Source organism: Asparagus officinalis, chromosome 10, assembly GCF_001876935.1.
Source record: "Asparagus officinalis chromosome 10, Aspof.V1, whole genome shotgun sequence".
NCBI lineage: Eukaryota > Viridiplantae > Streptophyta > Magnoliopsida > Asparagales > Asparagaceae > Asparagus > Asparagus officinalis.
In genome coordinates this window covers 10,469,437-10,483,557 of record NC_033803.1, presented here as the reverse complement: position 1 = coordinate 10,483,557, position 14,121 = coordinate 10,469,437, and the positions used below count along the sequence as shown (strand labels likewise).

The following is a 14,121-nucleotide window of genomic DNA, read 5'->3' as shown; positions in this document are numbered from 1 at the left end:
TTTAGCATACTTTTAATCAATCATTTTGTCTTATTGGTTTTAAAATATTCACATTTCTTGTATTACACTATTCTAATATTTTTTCACTTTTGCAACATTGTACTTTCTCAAGTAAAACGTGGTTTCATGTTGGTCCAAATAATATGAAAATTTAAATTAGCTTTAAATTATGTGTTTTCTGTCAATTCAAATATCAATATAAAATTTTAAATTGGGTGTAGTCCATTTAAATAAATATCAAAGAAAATAAATAATTGCGATATAAGAGTTTAGAGATAAAAGTGAGCACAAATTATTAAAGTGGAACTGAGGAACAAATTTAGTTAGAAATAAGCCAAAAATACTTAATTTTGGTATTTAACTATGTGTATTGCACGTATATAAAACCTATTATACAAAATATATGAAGATGTAAAAGTCCTTGCACGTCTTCTCTCTCGTTCACTTTGTCGTAGGAGCTATTTTCTCTCTCTTCACTTTCTAGTTTGTTTTTATATTGTTTTTTCTCATTGCTCTACTCTACATCACCTTATCTTCCCTTCTAAAAATCACCTATCGAATAGAATTTTTAATTTTATTTCCAACCCATCCTTACCTTCCCTCCTACCAAACCAAGCCTTAATTTGAAGACTAATTTGAAAAAACCAAGCAGCACGGGGAGACTCAAGAGCTATTTTAATGAATCGAGGAACTAATTCTGAAATAACTAAAGATAACTCTCGGTATTACCTTGAAGGTTGAGTGACACATCCAAACTTTTAGGGTTATTTCAAAATGGGTGAAAAATGTCTTAGGGGTTTTATGAAATGTCCATGATCACGCTCATATCTGACATTTCCTCAAGCCTGAAAAAGAAAAAAATAAACAGTTAAGACCATACAAGATTGGTAATCACTAATCAACCTGAATAGATATTTGATAAATAGTATAGTCAACTATTTTCGTTAAAAAATGCATTTCTATAAACCAAAAAACACTGAAGAGTTAAATTTTTATATTTTATCTTTTTGTTCTTTTATTCAACGCAGTTGCATATTTACACGGGCCAAAATCTTACATCTATTCTCATGCCAATTGCCGAAAACAGGACTCAAAGCACATCCGAAGCATCGATTAACATGGAAATTGCACTAAATTATCATGCGCTGCAAACAAAAGTAACTTGTAGATTATGTTTATACATACAACCACGTACGAGTCAAGTATCTATGCAAATTTTTAAACTCTACGTACACTGTATATTCAAAAGGACAGTACCTCAATAAGGCTTACACATCTCATCTCATAAGCTTGTCACCGGGGAAGTTAAATAAAAAATAAAGCAATGTAGAACTTGAGAACAGAAAAAAAGACAGTTATCCACCAAGATATCTGAAAGGAAAGAAATGGATACTTCACTTGCGCGAAAAACGCTTAGACTGCAGTATCTATCACCACTACTATCCCAAAAAGAAGCTCAGATTTTAGGTTAATGTCCAGTGTCCAGCTCACTTGTTTTGAGCACGAGTTGATTGATTCCCACTTCGAATGCTACTTAGAGGTAACTCGCTCACAAACGGAGGCTCCTTGAATGAAAACTTCAACATCCATGGCATGCCTGTTTTCACTATTAGTAACAGGTTGATCTTTAGATGAAATTGTTGCAGGTTGAGATTCAATGGGGAAATTCTCCATGGATGGCGAGCAATTTTGTGTCACTGGATCTTGTTCATGCTCAGTGGATATAACTGAAATTTATGGTGAAGATTCATAAGACTGGAACATATTGAATATGTACAAGTAAGGTCAAATCACAACCTCTCCATAATCTGAGTTTGATAGAGCAGATTAATGCGTCTCTGTCGAGTGAATAAATTTATTGTTCCATAATATTATTGTCTGTATCAGCATACAGGGTTAGAAAGAACGCTTGCATCTCACAGCATAACGCATTGAAAGTGATATAATTTGAGAGTCTCCCATGAAATTAGAAGCATTAGTTGAATGCATAGAGTCCAGAAGTGCATATACTTTCGGCTTTTAACAAATACATCCTTAAGAATGTCTTTTTTTAACATGTCTATTTCTCAAGACCTGTTGTGCATGTAATCCAAGCCAAACCAAACAAGAAAAAAATATTTATAAGGAGGAATTTGGTTTAAGCCCCTCAATTGACTCTGATCAGAAGCCTTTTGACCCAATTACTTCTTGAATAAAACCCATTAGATCCAGATTTATTTTTTACTTTTAACAACCCTCCCTCTCTACCTCTTAAAGGGTAGTTTTTATAAATTTTCCATACCCTTCAATTCTATAATGTTAGGTTTATAATACAACATGCCATACAATGACCATTTATGTTTTTTTCCCTAAAAGTAACATATTGAACTCTAGCCTCTTGCTGAAAACTGTAGCATAGTTGAAACAAAAACATTTTTGAGTTCAGATGTAAGATAAATATAAGGTAAAGATGATCAAAACATAAGAAAGGATAATTACCTTCACTGAAAAATGGTACAGTTTCGTACTTTATTGATGTCTCCAAAGGAAGCGCTCCTAGATCCGCCTGTTGGTTTTGTGTACTGTTGTCATTTGTTCTTTCAAGCAACACGAACTTGTCCTTTTTCCAGACACATTCCAATATAAGAACCTCTCCACTGGAAGGATAGTACTCTCTATAAGTCTGCTAAAATCACATGAAATATTCAATTATTATAAGACAATTCACAATGTGAAGTCATTATGATATTACATTCGACTCTATAACAAAAAAATGGATTAGAGTGAATGCATCGCGCCAAATAAGTAAGTTTTCTTGATAGCAGACCTCAATAAATCCCTGAGTCAGCTGTACTGTATGCTTCTGCTGAGAGAGAGATGAGACTTTGTTGAATACCACAACTACATCAAGTAAAATCTGCAAAAAGTTATTGGAAGGGTCTCAGAGAACCAGGCTATATGTTGAAAGATTTTCCAGTGGGATTTTGGTTGAAACAAAATATCCTCCATGCTTATATCAGTTCATGACATGGTGCAAGTTTGATGTCAAACAGTTTATGAACACGAAAATTAAGTTATTGTAAATGAAATTTTCTGGAATGGTCTGTCATCAAACTACAAAGAAAGTGCCAGAGATTCAGAGTTAATTTTACATTGTAAAAGGAATTGATGCTATTGACAAGAAAGCACCATTAAATGACTTATTGCAAGTGTCCCAGTTGCATCTTTAAGTAGATTAATATCTAACGATGATCTGCCCAATCCTGTTTGTGTACATTTATAATATCAGTAAACCTATGTGATATTCCAGCTGCTTTCAAACTTTTACGACTTGACAAAGTTAAAAGAACCAACTTTTCCCTTCTCTTCATTTTGCAAGAGAACACACAACCATAAAACTCATCTTTGATTCCCTACTGCAGGAGACAACAATACCATAACTTTGATATTCCAATGCAGTGATTAAAGACGCTGTGGTCCATAAAATTAGGACAGATGGTTAAAAGAATACGCTACTGACCTGAAGAATAAACCCTACGAGCCATGAAGTAGAAAAAGAAATATTATAAAAGTAAGCTACAGGACAACCCAAGTTTGAACACAAAGGTAGACTCAACACAACTGATTGATAAGCCGACACAGCAACACCTTAACCGAACCTAAAACTGAACACAAAACTAGAACCCAAGCACTGAACTTCGAACCCGAAACCCAAGCACCAAACTTCGAACCCAAAACCCAAACTCTGACCTCAATCTAACTCCAATCCAAACCCAATCTCAACCTGACCAACTCAATGAACCAAACTGAACCAACCCTGGCCAAATCAAACTGAACCAAACCAAGCCAACAAGGAGCAAGTCCTAAACAATTAGTTTTTGTTAAGAGTGACGCAAAACACTTTATCATTTATATAGGTTTTTAAACAAGTAATAGGTTAAAATTTTGGAAGTGTTGGACGTGGATGCATGTCACAAGATGTATCAGGTTCCCCAATTTTTTGCTAGAGGAAGTGTCCCACGTATCATAAAAGTAAGTTATTTCTGTGTAAAATAACCAAGAACTGCAACTATGTAAATTATTCCCCACGTAGTCAGTCATTGTAGCCATCTGAATATTTGGTTTCCTATATGTAGAAAGGGTGTGAGGCTTTCTTAGTTAGACGAGTACATTATCTATATAGACAGTGGGTAATACTTACTTTGACTTAGACTGCCATCCAATCTGTTCTACGAGTCAATGTGAATCAGCAGATACATCTTGAATCTTATATTTACTTTTATAGGCATGTTCAAATTTTAAAACTTGCGAGTTAATAGTGCTGCTTAACCAAAAGTGTGGTATTTTATAGTTTTTCTTCAAAATTTAAAGCCCTTATGCACAGCCAACATACTATATACAATGCCTAAAAAGCTAATGTTATGACCATTCTCCGTAAATGTAATTACACTATAAATAGAAAGTATATGCATTGAAATCAGCTCAAGAATACTCACTTGTTGAACCAAAACTCGAAGGCGTGAAAGCAAGGCCAACGTTGTTAGTGAAAATCCCGTAAAGAATGATTTTGCAAGCAAGAAAGATATCTGACTGCAGAAGGTAAAGGATACAACCAGATATGTACTCTTTTTACTTCATGGCCACAACTCGTGACACTGCTTTCAGAACGTGTGAACAAAAAAAAAACCGAAATTTGTTGCCAATCCAGATGTGCCCATAGTATCAAGTATTTCATATTCATGATTACAGTAACATTTTTCAGAATATTATCAAGAAAACGAAATTCATGTGTAACCAGTAAATGTTCAAAGGATACATTGCTGCTTTCAGGATTGGTTCGGTCATCTACAACAAGGAAACGACCAGAAACTTAGGACTTAATAGTCAATGTTGCTAAAGAAAATGGTAAGAAAAAGCTTGATATAGCAAGAAAACATCAGCAGAAAAACTTGTGAGAATTGCTGATCATTGATCGTGCAAAAAAGACTCATAAGAGAAAAGGCTTCATGATTTCCTTTCGGTAACCTCAAATGTACATGTTTAAAAATATTTAAGAATCTTAAGAGAAAAGAAACTCCACAAACGCACAAACCACGGTAATCAACTTACATGTAATGGAGAAATTGAAGAATGGAATCAAATTATACTTGCGAAGTATTGGCGAACCTGTGATAGTAATCGTGCAATACCCAATAGTCGCTCCTGGTAGTTATGCTTTGCAATAGGATGATTTTTCTTTTGCCTGCAATAACAGTACCAATAAGTCTGAAAGGTGGAAAATAGTAAGAGTTGTACAACGAAATCTTCGTATCTGAGTAATAATAAGAGCAGTAAATTTCTTAGGCTAAATTTCAGAAAACCATATAAGACTAATTACCAGAATCAGAAAACCACACCAAAAGTAATCATCAGAATCCAAAACCCTCCCTGGATTCATTAGTTGATCATAAACCCTCGTTTACATGATTGAATCAATTTGATTCCCTCAATAAGTTAACGATGCGTCTCACTATCCTGTTGACAAAAACACCTCAACTTTCTCGTTATCTTTTCATTATTAGAATTATGTTTAAAATTTTATTTGATTTGGACTTAAACTTACAGTTTTAATTTTATCTCATTTTTTCAATCTTCTTCTCCTCTCTTTTCTCCAGCATTCTCCTTATACAAATTTATTTTCAAAATGCCTTAATAAAAACATAAAATAAAATAATTATTAAAGAACATTACTAAATCAAAGATTTTCACGAAAATCTAATCCTTCAACTTAGTCTCATCGTTAAATCTTAAAATATATAATGTGAAAATCCATAACTTAGCATAATAAATTAGAAAATGATTGTATAATCTATGTTAAAACAAAGAATTTTTTGGACTCAAAACTACTTCAAGTTATTCTTCACATTTGAGGTGTATTAATCATATTTTAGAAAATTTGTTTAACAGAATTTGTACTAATTGATTACAATTCTAGTAATAATCTGAGGAGATTCTTCAAATTCTATTCAAACTAAATAAAACTTGGAGCATAAATTTAGATAATAAAAAATAAAAAGAAAGATGAAGGTATTTCGTTAAAACTTGTAACAAGCATCAGTAACCAAGAATTTTTCAATTCTAGTGATCAGTTCATAGGGATTTTCTGAAATTTACCCAATGTTTAATAGGCATAAATAAAATAACAATGAAATAGTTCTTTAATACATCATCTGAACTAATTCAATCTCTGCAAAGAAATAAAAACTCAAGATACTGTCTAAGACTTATTATTATACATTTTTATTTTTACTTTTCTCTGCTTAGACTAAGAGCATTTTGGACTTCAAAATCTCAGATTGTCCAAATAAGAACCTTCCACCCCTTGACAAAACATGAGATGGCTTTGTGTTAGCATGTACTGTAGTTACAACTTCTAAATCATAACAATTACAACCTTATCAACAATAGTTTTCTTTAACTATACATGTTCTCGGAAACTATCGTTGCACTGCATTAGGCTTTTTTATTTTTATTTATTGGACAAAAGCACCAAATAAAAAAAAGGACACTTTGACACAGACTCATTTCAGAGAGCACTCTAAGATCACTAAATATCTAATTAAATCATTAAATAAGAAAGAAATTGGAACTTACTTCTTTGGGAGAAAAGCTCTCTGAGCTGGTTTCTTCCCATCAATAATCGGAAACAAAACGCTCAAAATCTCTTCCAATCCTGCTGCGTTCAGTAACCTCGCATCTCTTCTAACCTAAAACAAATCAAACACTTTCAACTACAAAATAATAAAAAATACATCAAAAAGTAAAAATAAAAGAATTAAAAAAAAGGAACCTTTTGAAGGGCTTGGAAGTACGGGCATCTTCGGTGCTGGTTCTTGTTCTTGTAGACGAGCCTGTCGAGGATTCCTGACTCTGTTTGTAGATGAGAGAGTAAAGATTTCAGCTTTTCGTCGAGATTCGTGCCAATGATCTCCGAGTTTGATTCCATGGCCACAGAGAAAAGCCTTGTCGTTAACGAAGAGGGATATTGCTGATATGGTAACATGTAACAGTCAGGTATGGTTATTATTAGCAGAGCTCCGAAGCTCTGCTATTATTTTGAAATTAGGCCCTTGAATCATTAAAATTGCTAATATCTTACTACTGATACTCTTGATTGTATAGATAAATTTGAAACAACTTATAAAAATTGGAGGGCTTAATATCAATTTTGTTGATTTTGAGTGGCTGATTTTGGAGCAACTTATAAAGATTGGGGGACCTAATAGCAATTTCAATAATTTGAGAGACCAATGGCCAATTTGATATTGCTAGAGCCTATATAAGTTGTTTATATAAGTTGCTATATAAGTTGCTGAAAATAGTTGTTCGGTAATCAAATATGAAAGCTACATCAAAAAAGCAATTACGGTGTTTAGCAGAACTGTGCTTAATAATCATTCTTGAAAGATAAAAGGTATGTATAGTATAAAAACCAAAAAAACAGAAGCTGCTTATAAAAGCATTCTCAGGTTGCTTCACAACCCATTAAAAACACTGTTATAAATAGCTGTAAATAGCCCCGCAATAGCGGCGCTAATAGCGTTAGCGGTCCCTTCCCGCGAAGCTATCGCCCGCTACGCTATCGCGCAATAGCGGTGACATATTACGGAATATGTCTGATCGCAAAAACGACCAATGGTGTGTCAAAACGGTAAATAGTGAGCGATTGCATTCGAAATTTGCTTTTTGACTGCTATTTAAAAACGGTTTGAGACTTATTTTTTAAAAATTAAACTCAACCCTTGACCATTGCATTCTACCGTCTCCTGTGATTTTCAGCATACTCCCACCACCTCTCATAGCGTCTGACACCTACCTTGATACTTCCTCTCATCTCCTTCACCGTGAGCTCCTCTTAGGACAGTCCTGTCACCACTAAGCTCTTCTTTTCGAAGACGACGACTTTTTGACTCCTCCAGTCATCTTCGGTATTACGTGATGGTTACATGTCTATTTCATATTTAGGATCTCTTTAAATCATCCAATATGTACTTTTAGATTTCTTAGATTTTTCTTTAATTATTCTTTTTTTAGTATTTATATATATCTAAATTAGATCACTATTTGACTTTGCGCTTTTTACCGCTATTTTGCCGTAATAGCCCGAAATAGCCTTAGCAATGCCTCACCGCTATGCGACACTATCCGCTATCGATAACCTTAATTAAAAATAGAAGCGGGTTTAATAGGCACGTCAAACTTTTTTTGCCTAACACCATAATTGGCTGCTTCTCAAAAGAATAAGTAGAAGCATCTTAAAGAAAATACCAAACTAACCCTAATTTGGAATGACACACTATTTGCATTATATCCAAAGTTTTAAAGTACATGTGTTAGGTGGACTTTGTTACAATAATGAATGATTGTTGAAAAAAATTAGATAGTTTAAACTAGAGGAGTGACAAAATTGCATTCAAATTAAAGGGTCTTCTAATTGCAGAAGTTGAAACTATGTGACATCATAAATGCAGTTGTTCCAATTGATTATAACCAAACACATCCTCATATTTTTAACAGCTTATAATAGTTCATTAAAACAACAAACTTACAATCAGATTCTCAATTTGCTCTCAACTTTGTAAGATTTCTTTAAAAATTAAAAAAATTAAAATGAAGAGAGGAACAAGGGATAAGCAACAATCAGTTTGGTCAATATGACAAACTTTTTTAAGCAAGAAGAACTAAAGTGGATTACTTTTTGCTTGGTTCAGTGTTGTCCATTTTAGACTTGCACCTACTTAGTGAAGAAAATAAACTGTTTCAATCTATAAGAAGAGGCACATATCAAGAATTGGGGAAAGAACAATGCTGATCTAGAAATCAATGATGTAAATCAATTAAAAAAAATTTAAATTGCGAATTTGTCCATACACAAAAAGAAAGGAGTGTAAGGTTTAGAAAAATAAAGTGTTCAGATCAAAATGATTTTTTTTTTTTTTTGAGTCAATCCCAACATATTCTAAAATCATATCAGATCACTGAAATTCAAACAATTTGATTGATTGTGTTTGGTGGGCTTATCTTAGTCAAAGAGGATTTTAAGTTAGTATTTTTCATATCTTATGTTTGGTAATATCAAAAAAGCTGCCTTTAAGTCTTATTTATGAAACTCAAGCTTCCCAAATTGTTTAATAGTTGGCTTACTAGTTCACCTAATTAAACTAATGTTTGACCAAGGGAACGATCATTCTACACTTGTTACTCTTTAATAAATTTCCTATTTTTCCTCTCATTTTAGCATTCTCACCAACTATAACCCTCTCTCATTTCCTTCCAAGAACTTAATCGTTTTTATTTATTTGTCCATTTTACAAGAACACAATCTAGTAGATGTATTTATATCAAGTATGTAATTTTATTATCAACTAAGGTTTAAAGAGTTTAATCATAAAAGTCAAAAGCCATTAAAAGTTCCTAAAAATAAGCATCCTAAACATCCTCTTAAATGCTCTCCTAATAATGGATTGATTCATAGATTTACATGAATCCGACCCGTTTTCATCTAAATGAAGAATCCAACCTAATTAGACCGAGGGAATCAATGGCAGAGAACAGCCAGAGCAAAAAATGAGAGGCTCTTCATGCTTCTCTCTGATCCTACCCCTAATTTTAGTCCCATTTCTCTCTCTTTATTCAGCTCTCGATCTAAGTCGCCATCTTTTTGAACCCCTCTCTAGATTTATTACGCCTTTCATTCCCAATTCAACGAAAACCCATTGTGAAATTGGGGTATGCATCTTTCCCCTATTTGGGGCTTTCAATTTCGGGGAGTTTTGATGTGATTTGATCTGGGTTTGTCTTATATTTTCTTGTTTTGTTTGATTTTTCAAAGACCTTTTAATGGGTTTTTCGTTATTGTTTGTGTGAGAATATTGAAGTCTAGAGGATTTATGGGATAGGGTTCTTCTATTGGAAATTGGATTTTGCTCCTTTTAAGGGTGGAATGTTATCTCAATTATGAACATATTCGACAATTTAGTGTTTTGGTTGGACAATCGTTTTCATGTTCAAATGTGAAAGAAACCATGGAAATGTTCATTGTTTCCTATGGTCATAGTTAAAGCTGACGTAATTGTCTTTGATTATTCTCGTTTCTATTTATCATGTAATCATGTCTTTGAACATGTTGAATTTACTGCTTACAAGAATCTAGACATGATCTGATGCTTCAAATTAGATTGGTAATATGTTAAACATACATATATTATTTAACAGACACATTACATACCAAATGAATTGCTGTTAATATGAAAAACAAAATAAAACCCTTCATTATTAACATCCATAGTTTATATTATTAAACCAAAGAAAGGTTCTGAAAGTTCAATTAAATCCAGTTAAGTGAAGTCCATGATGTCCTTTATATGATTGGAAGTTGTGGAAGTTGTTTGCATCGTGTGAAAGTGGTTTTTGACCTATATCAGAGAATCTTTTAGTTTTTGTGAGTTTATAGTTTGTCTACCAAACTTCTACCCCAGGAACTATGGATAAGATTTGTTGCACTAATCTTGAAGATTTGATCACATAAAGCTAGACCTAACTTGATGGATTTAACCCAATGTCACCAACACCATGCATGTAAGTTGTGAAGTCCATGAACATGCAAAGAGTAAGTCAACAAACTAATGTGTACATGATAGTTTGGCAATCAGATAACATGGAATAATTAGAAAGATTTCATCAATCAGGAGAATATTTCACCCATGTGCTGGAAAATTCACAGGTTCCTTTCTAGTATTTTGTCTGATTCTTTTATTTGAACATTATTGTACTCTTCTTGCACTTATCTGATTCACGTTGGCTCTTCTTTTGAAGGAACTTCTCATGTCCTCGTTGATAATTCACTCATTATCTAGTATTTTTCATCTTGAAGCAAGAGGCAAGTGGAAAATCACTGATGATGTAGAAACTATCCTGCATAAGGTATGTATTATTTTATTACTGTTATAGATAAGGCACACATGTTTTTTGACCTTAATTATTGGCAGGTTTTATTTTCTTCATTTTCAAAATTATATTAGGTTTGTGGCTAATTTTAATGTCCCAGGATTTCTTCAGTTTAGTTGCAAAGTTCATTTGGCTGCTTATGATCTAGTGTTAAGTTTTTCTTTCCCTTTTTTCTTTTCTTATGAGGATCGAGGGGTTATCTTCTTGCTTCTTTGTTGAATTTCTTGTAGAAATTTCCACTCAATATATGTTCATAGGTCGATGCCTTTTCTTTTACTGTTAGTTATTATGCCTTTGTGTTTTTTTATTCTCCTAATTTTTATACTAAATTTATTGTGGATTTGTGTTCAAATGAAAGCATTGAAACTTCTATCAGAGTTCACAATATTTTTCCATCTTCTTTTTCATTTGTTCTTTGTTAGTTTGAATGTTTTTTTTAAAAATCCACCTTCATTCCTCTTCCCCGTGCATAAATGTTTCAGTACCATAGTTGTAACCTAAGTTACCCCAACACTTCTTCTGAGCTCCCATCTGATGCTTTTTGTATCTATGTCATTGTCTGATACATACTCTTTGGACACTTGTTGAATACATACATACATACATACATTTATTCGGACAATCAGACATGTACTCAATTATCCCTCCTTTATATATAATGACTTCACCCTTCAAAATCGATTTCGCCGCAAGGTTGAATGAGGGAGGAGACATCTACAAAGGTGGCAGGAGTCAGCAAGGGAGTGGTCTACGAGGATGGATCTCTTTTGGTTATATGAAGTCATAGCCAGGATCCATTGCAAAGGTGTCAGAAGACATCAATGGTATCAGAGCCAAAATGTTGGCTCGAAGACTGCAACCATGTTGTCCACCAGCTCACTGGCTGATCTTTGCCGCCTTTCACTTTCTCCTTTAACCTTGTGTCAATGTTGATTTTGAAGGAAGTAGTCGATACAAGCCCCATTAGTCCAACAAGTCCAATCCACTCCATCCATGCACTACCCATGGATCTCACTTTTGTATGAGCCCTCATATTGGGGCTACGATTCCCTAATGAGAGGAAGAAACTATGCGCACCAATTCATTTGTCCTCTTCAAGGTTATCGATAGCGGATAGCGTCACGTAGCGGTGAGGCATCGCTAAGGCTATTTGGAACTATTGCGGCAAAATAATGGTCTAATTTAAATATGTATAGACATTTAAAAAATTAAATAAAAATCTAGAAAATCTGAAAATGGATATTCAATGATTTAAAGATATCCTAAGCATGAAATAGATATGTAACTATCACATAATATCAAAGAGGACTAGAGGAGTTGAAGAGTCGTCATCCTTGAGAAGATGAGTTGAGCGAGAAGAGGACTACAGTAGGAGCACACAATGAGAGGAGGTGTGAGGAGGTGTTGTGGTGATGAGAGGAGGTGCTAAGGGAAGTGCCAAACATTGTGGGAGGGGGCGGGAAGACACCGGAAGTCGCAGGAGACGAGGGGATGTTGTGGGAGGCAATGACTTTTTTTAGGGGGGCCTAGGATTTTTTTTAGAGTTGGTTCGTGAGAGGAGACTTGGGACAGGAGAAACCACGATATGTAATGACTTAAAACATCAAGTTTTGCGGGTGAGGGTCGGGTCTAATTAAAAAAAAACCTGAAACCGCTTTTAAATAGCGGTCAAAAAGCGGATTTACATGCAATCACCCGTTATTCACCGCTATGGCATGCTATTGACCGCTTTTGTGAGCGGAAAGCACACACTTTGCAATATTTCACCACTATTGGGCGATATCGTTATGTAAGGGGCCGTTAATGCTAATAGCACTGCTACTGCGACGCTATTTACCACTATGGTCCTCCTTGTCATTTCTTCTTTAGTTCTCATCTGAAATAGGGTAACATTCACCTCTTGTCTATGATCTTTCAGTGAACTCGTAATGGGCAGTCCTTTGTTAAGATGACAAAATAATGTAGTAATGTACTACATATAAGTTCTTGAATCATATAGTGATTCTAGAGGCTTTAATAGCATTAGTAAACCTAGGAGAACTCACCCCTAAAAGCTCACTATCATTGAGAGGATACTCAAATCTCTTATACTCATAAGAGACTTCTCATTTAGTCGATGTAGAGCTAAATTCACCCCAAAATACCCCCACACTTTCGTAGTGCTAGCACCGGCACAAGCTGGCTTAGCACTAGCATTGTTCTAGTCAGAAATTGCAATTCCAATGTCACCCTTTTGGCTATGCATTAGACTAGTTATGAATGAACAGAGAAACTTTCGGTGGACAATCAAAGCCACTCACGTGTAACCGGGATGATGTGTTGGCTCCAATAATGTCCTCTGGCAACTTTGCCTTTCATGATTGAAAAAACTAGCCCGGAAACAACAAGATTCACAAACCTCACGAAATAAATCTACTCATTACAAAACTGCACACCACCAAGAAGTAGAACAAAACTGTAACAAAATACCCCCTAATAGTCATCAATCAAGCTATTAAAAACGAAAGACAAAATCCATTGACATTATCAAAACTAAAAGCTAACTACAAGATGCAACTATTTGGTAAAATTTGAGCTAAAGGGGGAGAAACTCCATCCAATCCAATTTCTGGAACTTCGACGCACATAAAATTTACAACAAAATTAAAGTTATTCGGATAATTTCTCCAACGATAACTATCTATCAATCAAAAAGAGAGAATTTTTTATATAAAAGAGCGAGGGAAAGGGTTTTGGATAACGAACATTGACATAGTCGAAGGTCCAACCGTTGAAGAGCTTGACGTCAACCGCCCGCTCGCCACGCAGCTCCCCACCGCACGCCGTTGAAGATAGCAGGTCCGATGAGAGAGAGGGAGGAGAGAGATGCCCGCTGGTTCCAGGGTAAGCATTCGGTGGCGTAATTTTGTGGGAAGTAGGATAATTTTTAGGGGTTTTGGTCTTTCAACCCAAAGTTTTATTGTACCTTATTTAAAATAGAAATAATAGGGGCACACCCTCTACCATACCTCCAACCACACCATCTCTCGCTACAGTGCACCGGGCCCACATGAGATTTTATTTAATAAAATCTCATGTGGACCCGGTATACTGTAGCGAGAGAGATGGTGTGGTTGGAGGTGTGGTAATAAAATCTCATGTGGGCCCGGTGCACTG

General features: G+C 34.7%; 1 protein-coding gene across 1 annotated transcript; it reads right to left on the bottom strand.

Annotated features, from left to right (window-relative positions):
* LOC109825486 lies at positions 1,114–13,898 on the bottom strand. The gene is made up of 9 exons (XM_020392344.1): positions 13,711–13,898; positions 6,809–7,006; positions 6,613–6,725; positions 5,146–5,221; positions 4,796–4,824; positions 4,476–4,569; positions 2,807–2,896; positions 2,479–2,662; positions 1,114–1,727 (listed from the first exon to the last, which is right to left on the bottom strand). The coding sequence occupies exons 2-9, from the start codon at positions 6,962–6,964 to the stop codon at positions 1,531–1,533; spliced, it is 939 nt and encodes a 312-aa protein (XP_020247933.1). The 5' UTR covers positions 6,965–7,006; positions 13,711–13,898; the 3' UTR covers positions 1,114–1,530.

What these genes read in the sequence shown, in the direction of transcription:
- LOC109825486 (XM_020392344.1), bottom strand. Translation starts at nt 6,964, where the DNA reads ATGGAATCAAACTCGGAGATCATTGGCACGAATCTCGACGAAAAGCTG. An exon ending in CCAATCCTGAAAGCAGCAAT is followed by an intron (nt 4,570 to 4,795) that starts GTATCCTTTGAA and finishes TACCTTCTGCAG; the next exon opens with TCAGATATCTTTCTTGCTTG. An exon ending in TGACTCAGGGATTTATTGAG is followed by an intron (nt 2,663 to 2,806) that starts GTCTGCTATCAA and finishes TGATTTTAGCAG; the next exon opens with ACTTATAGAGAGTACTATCC.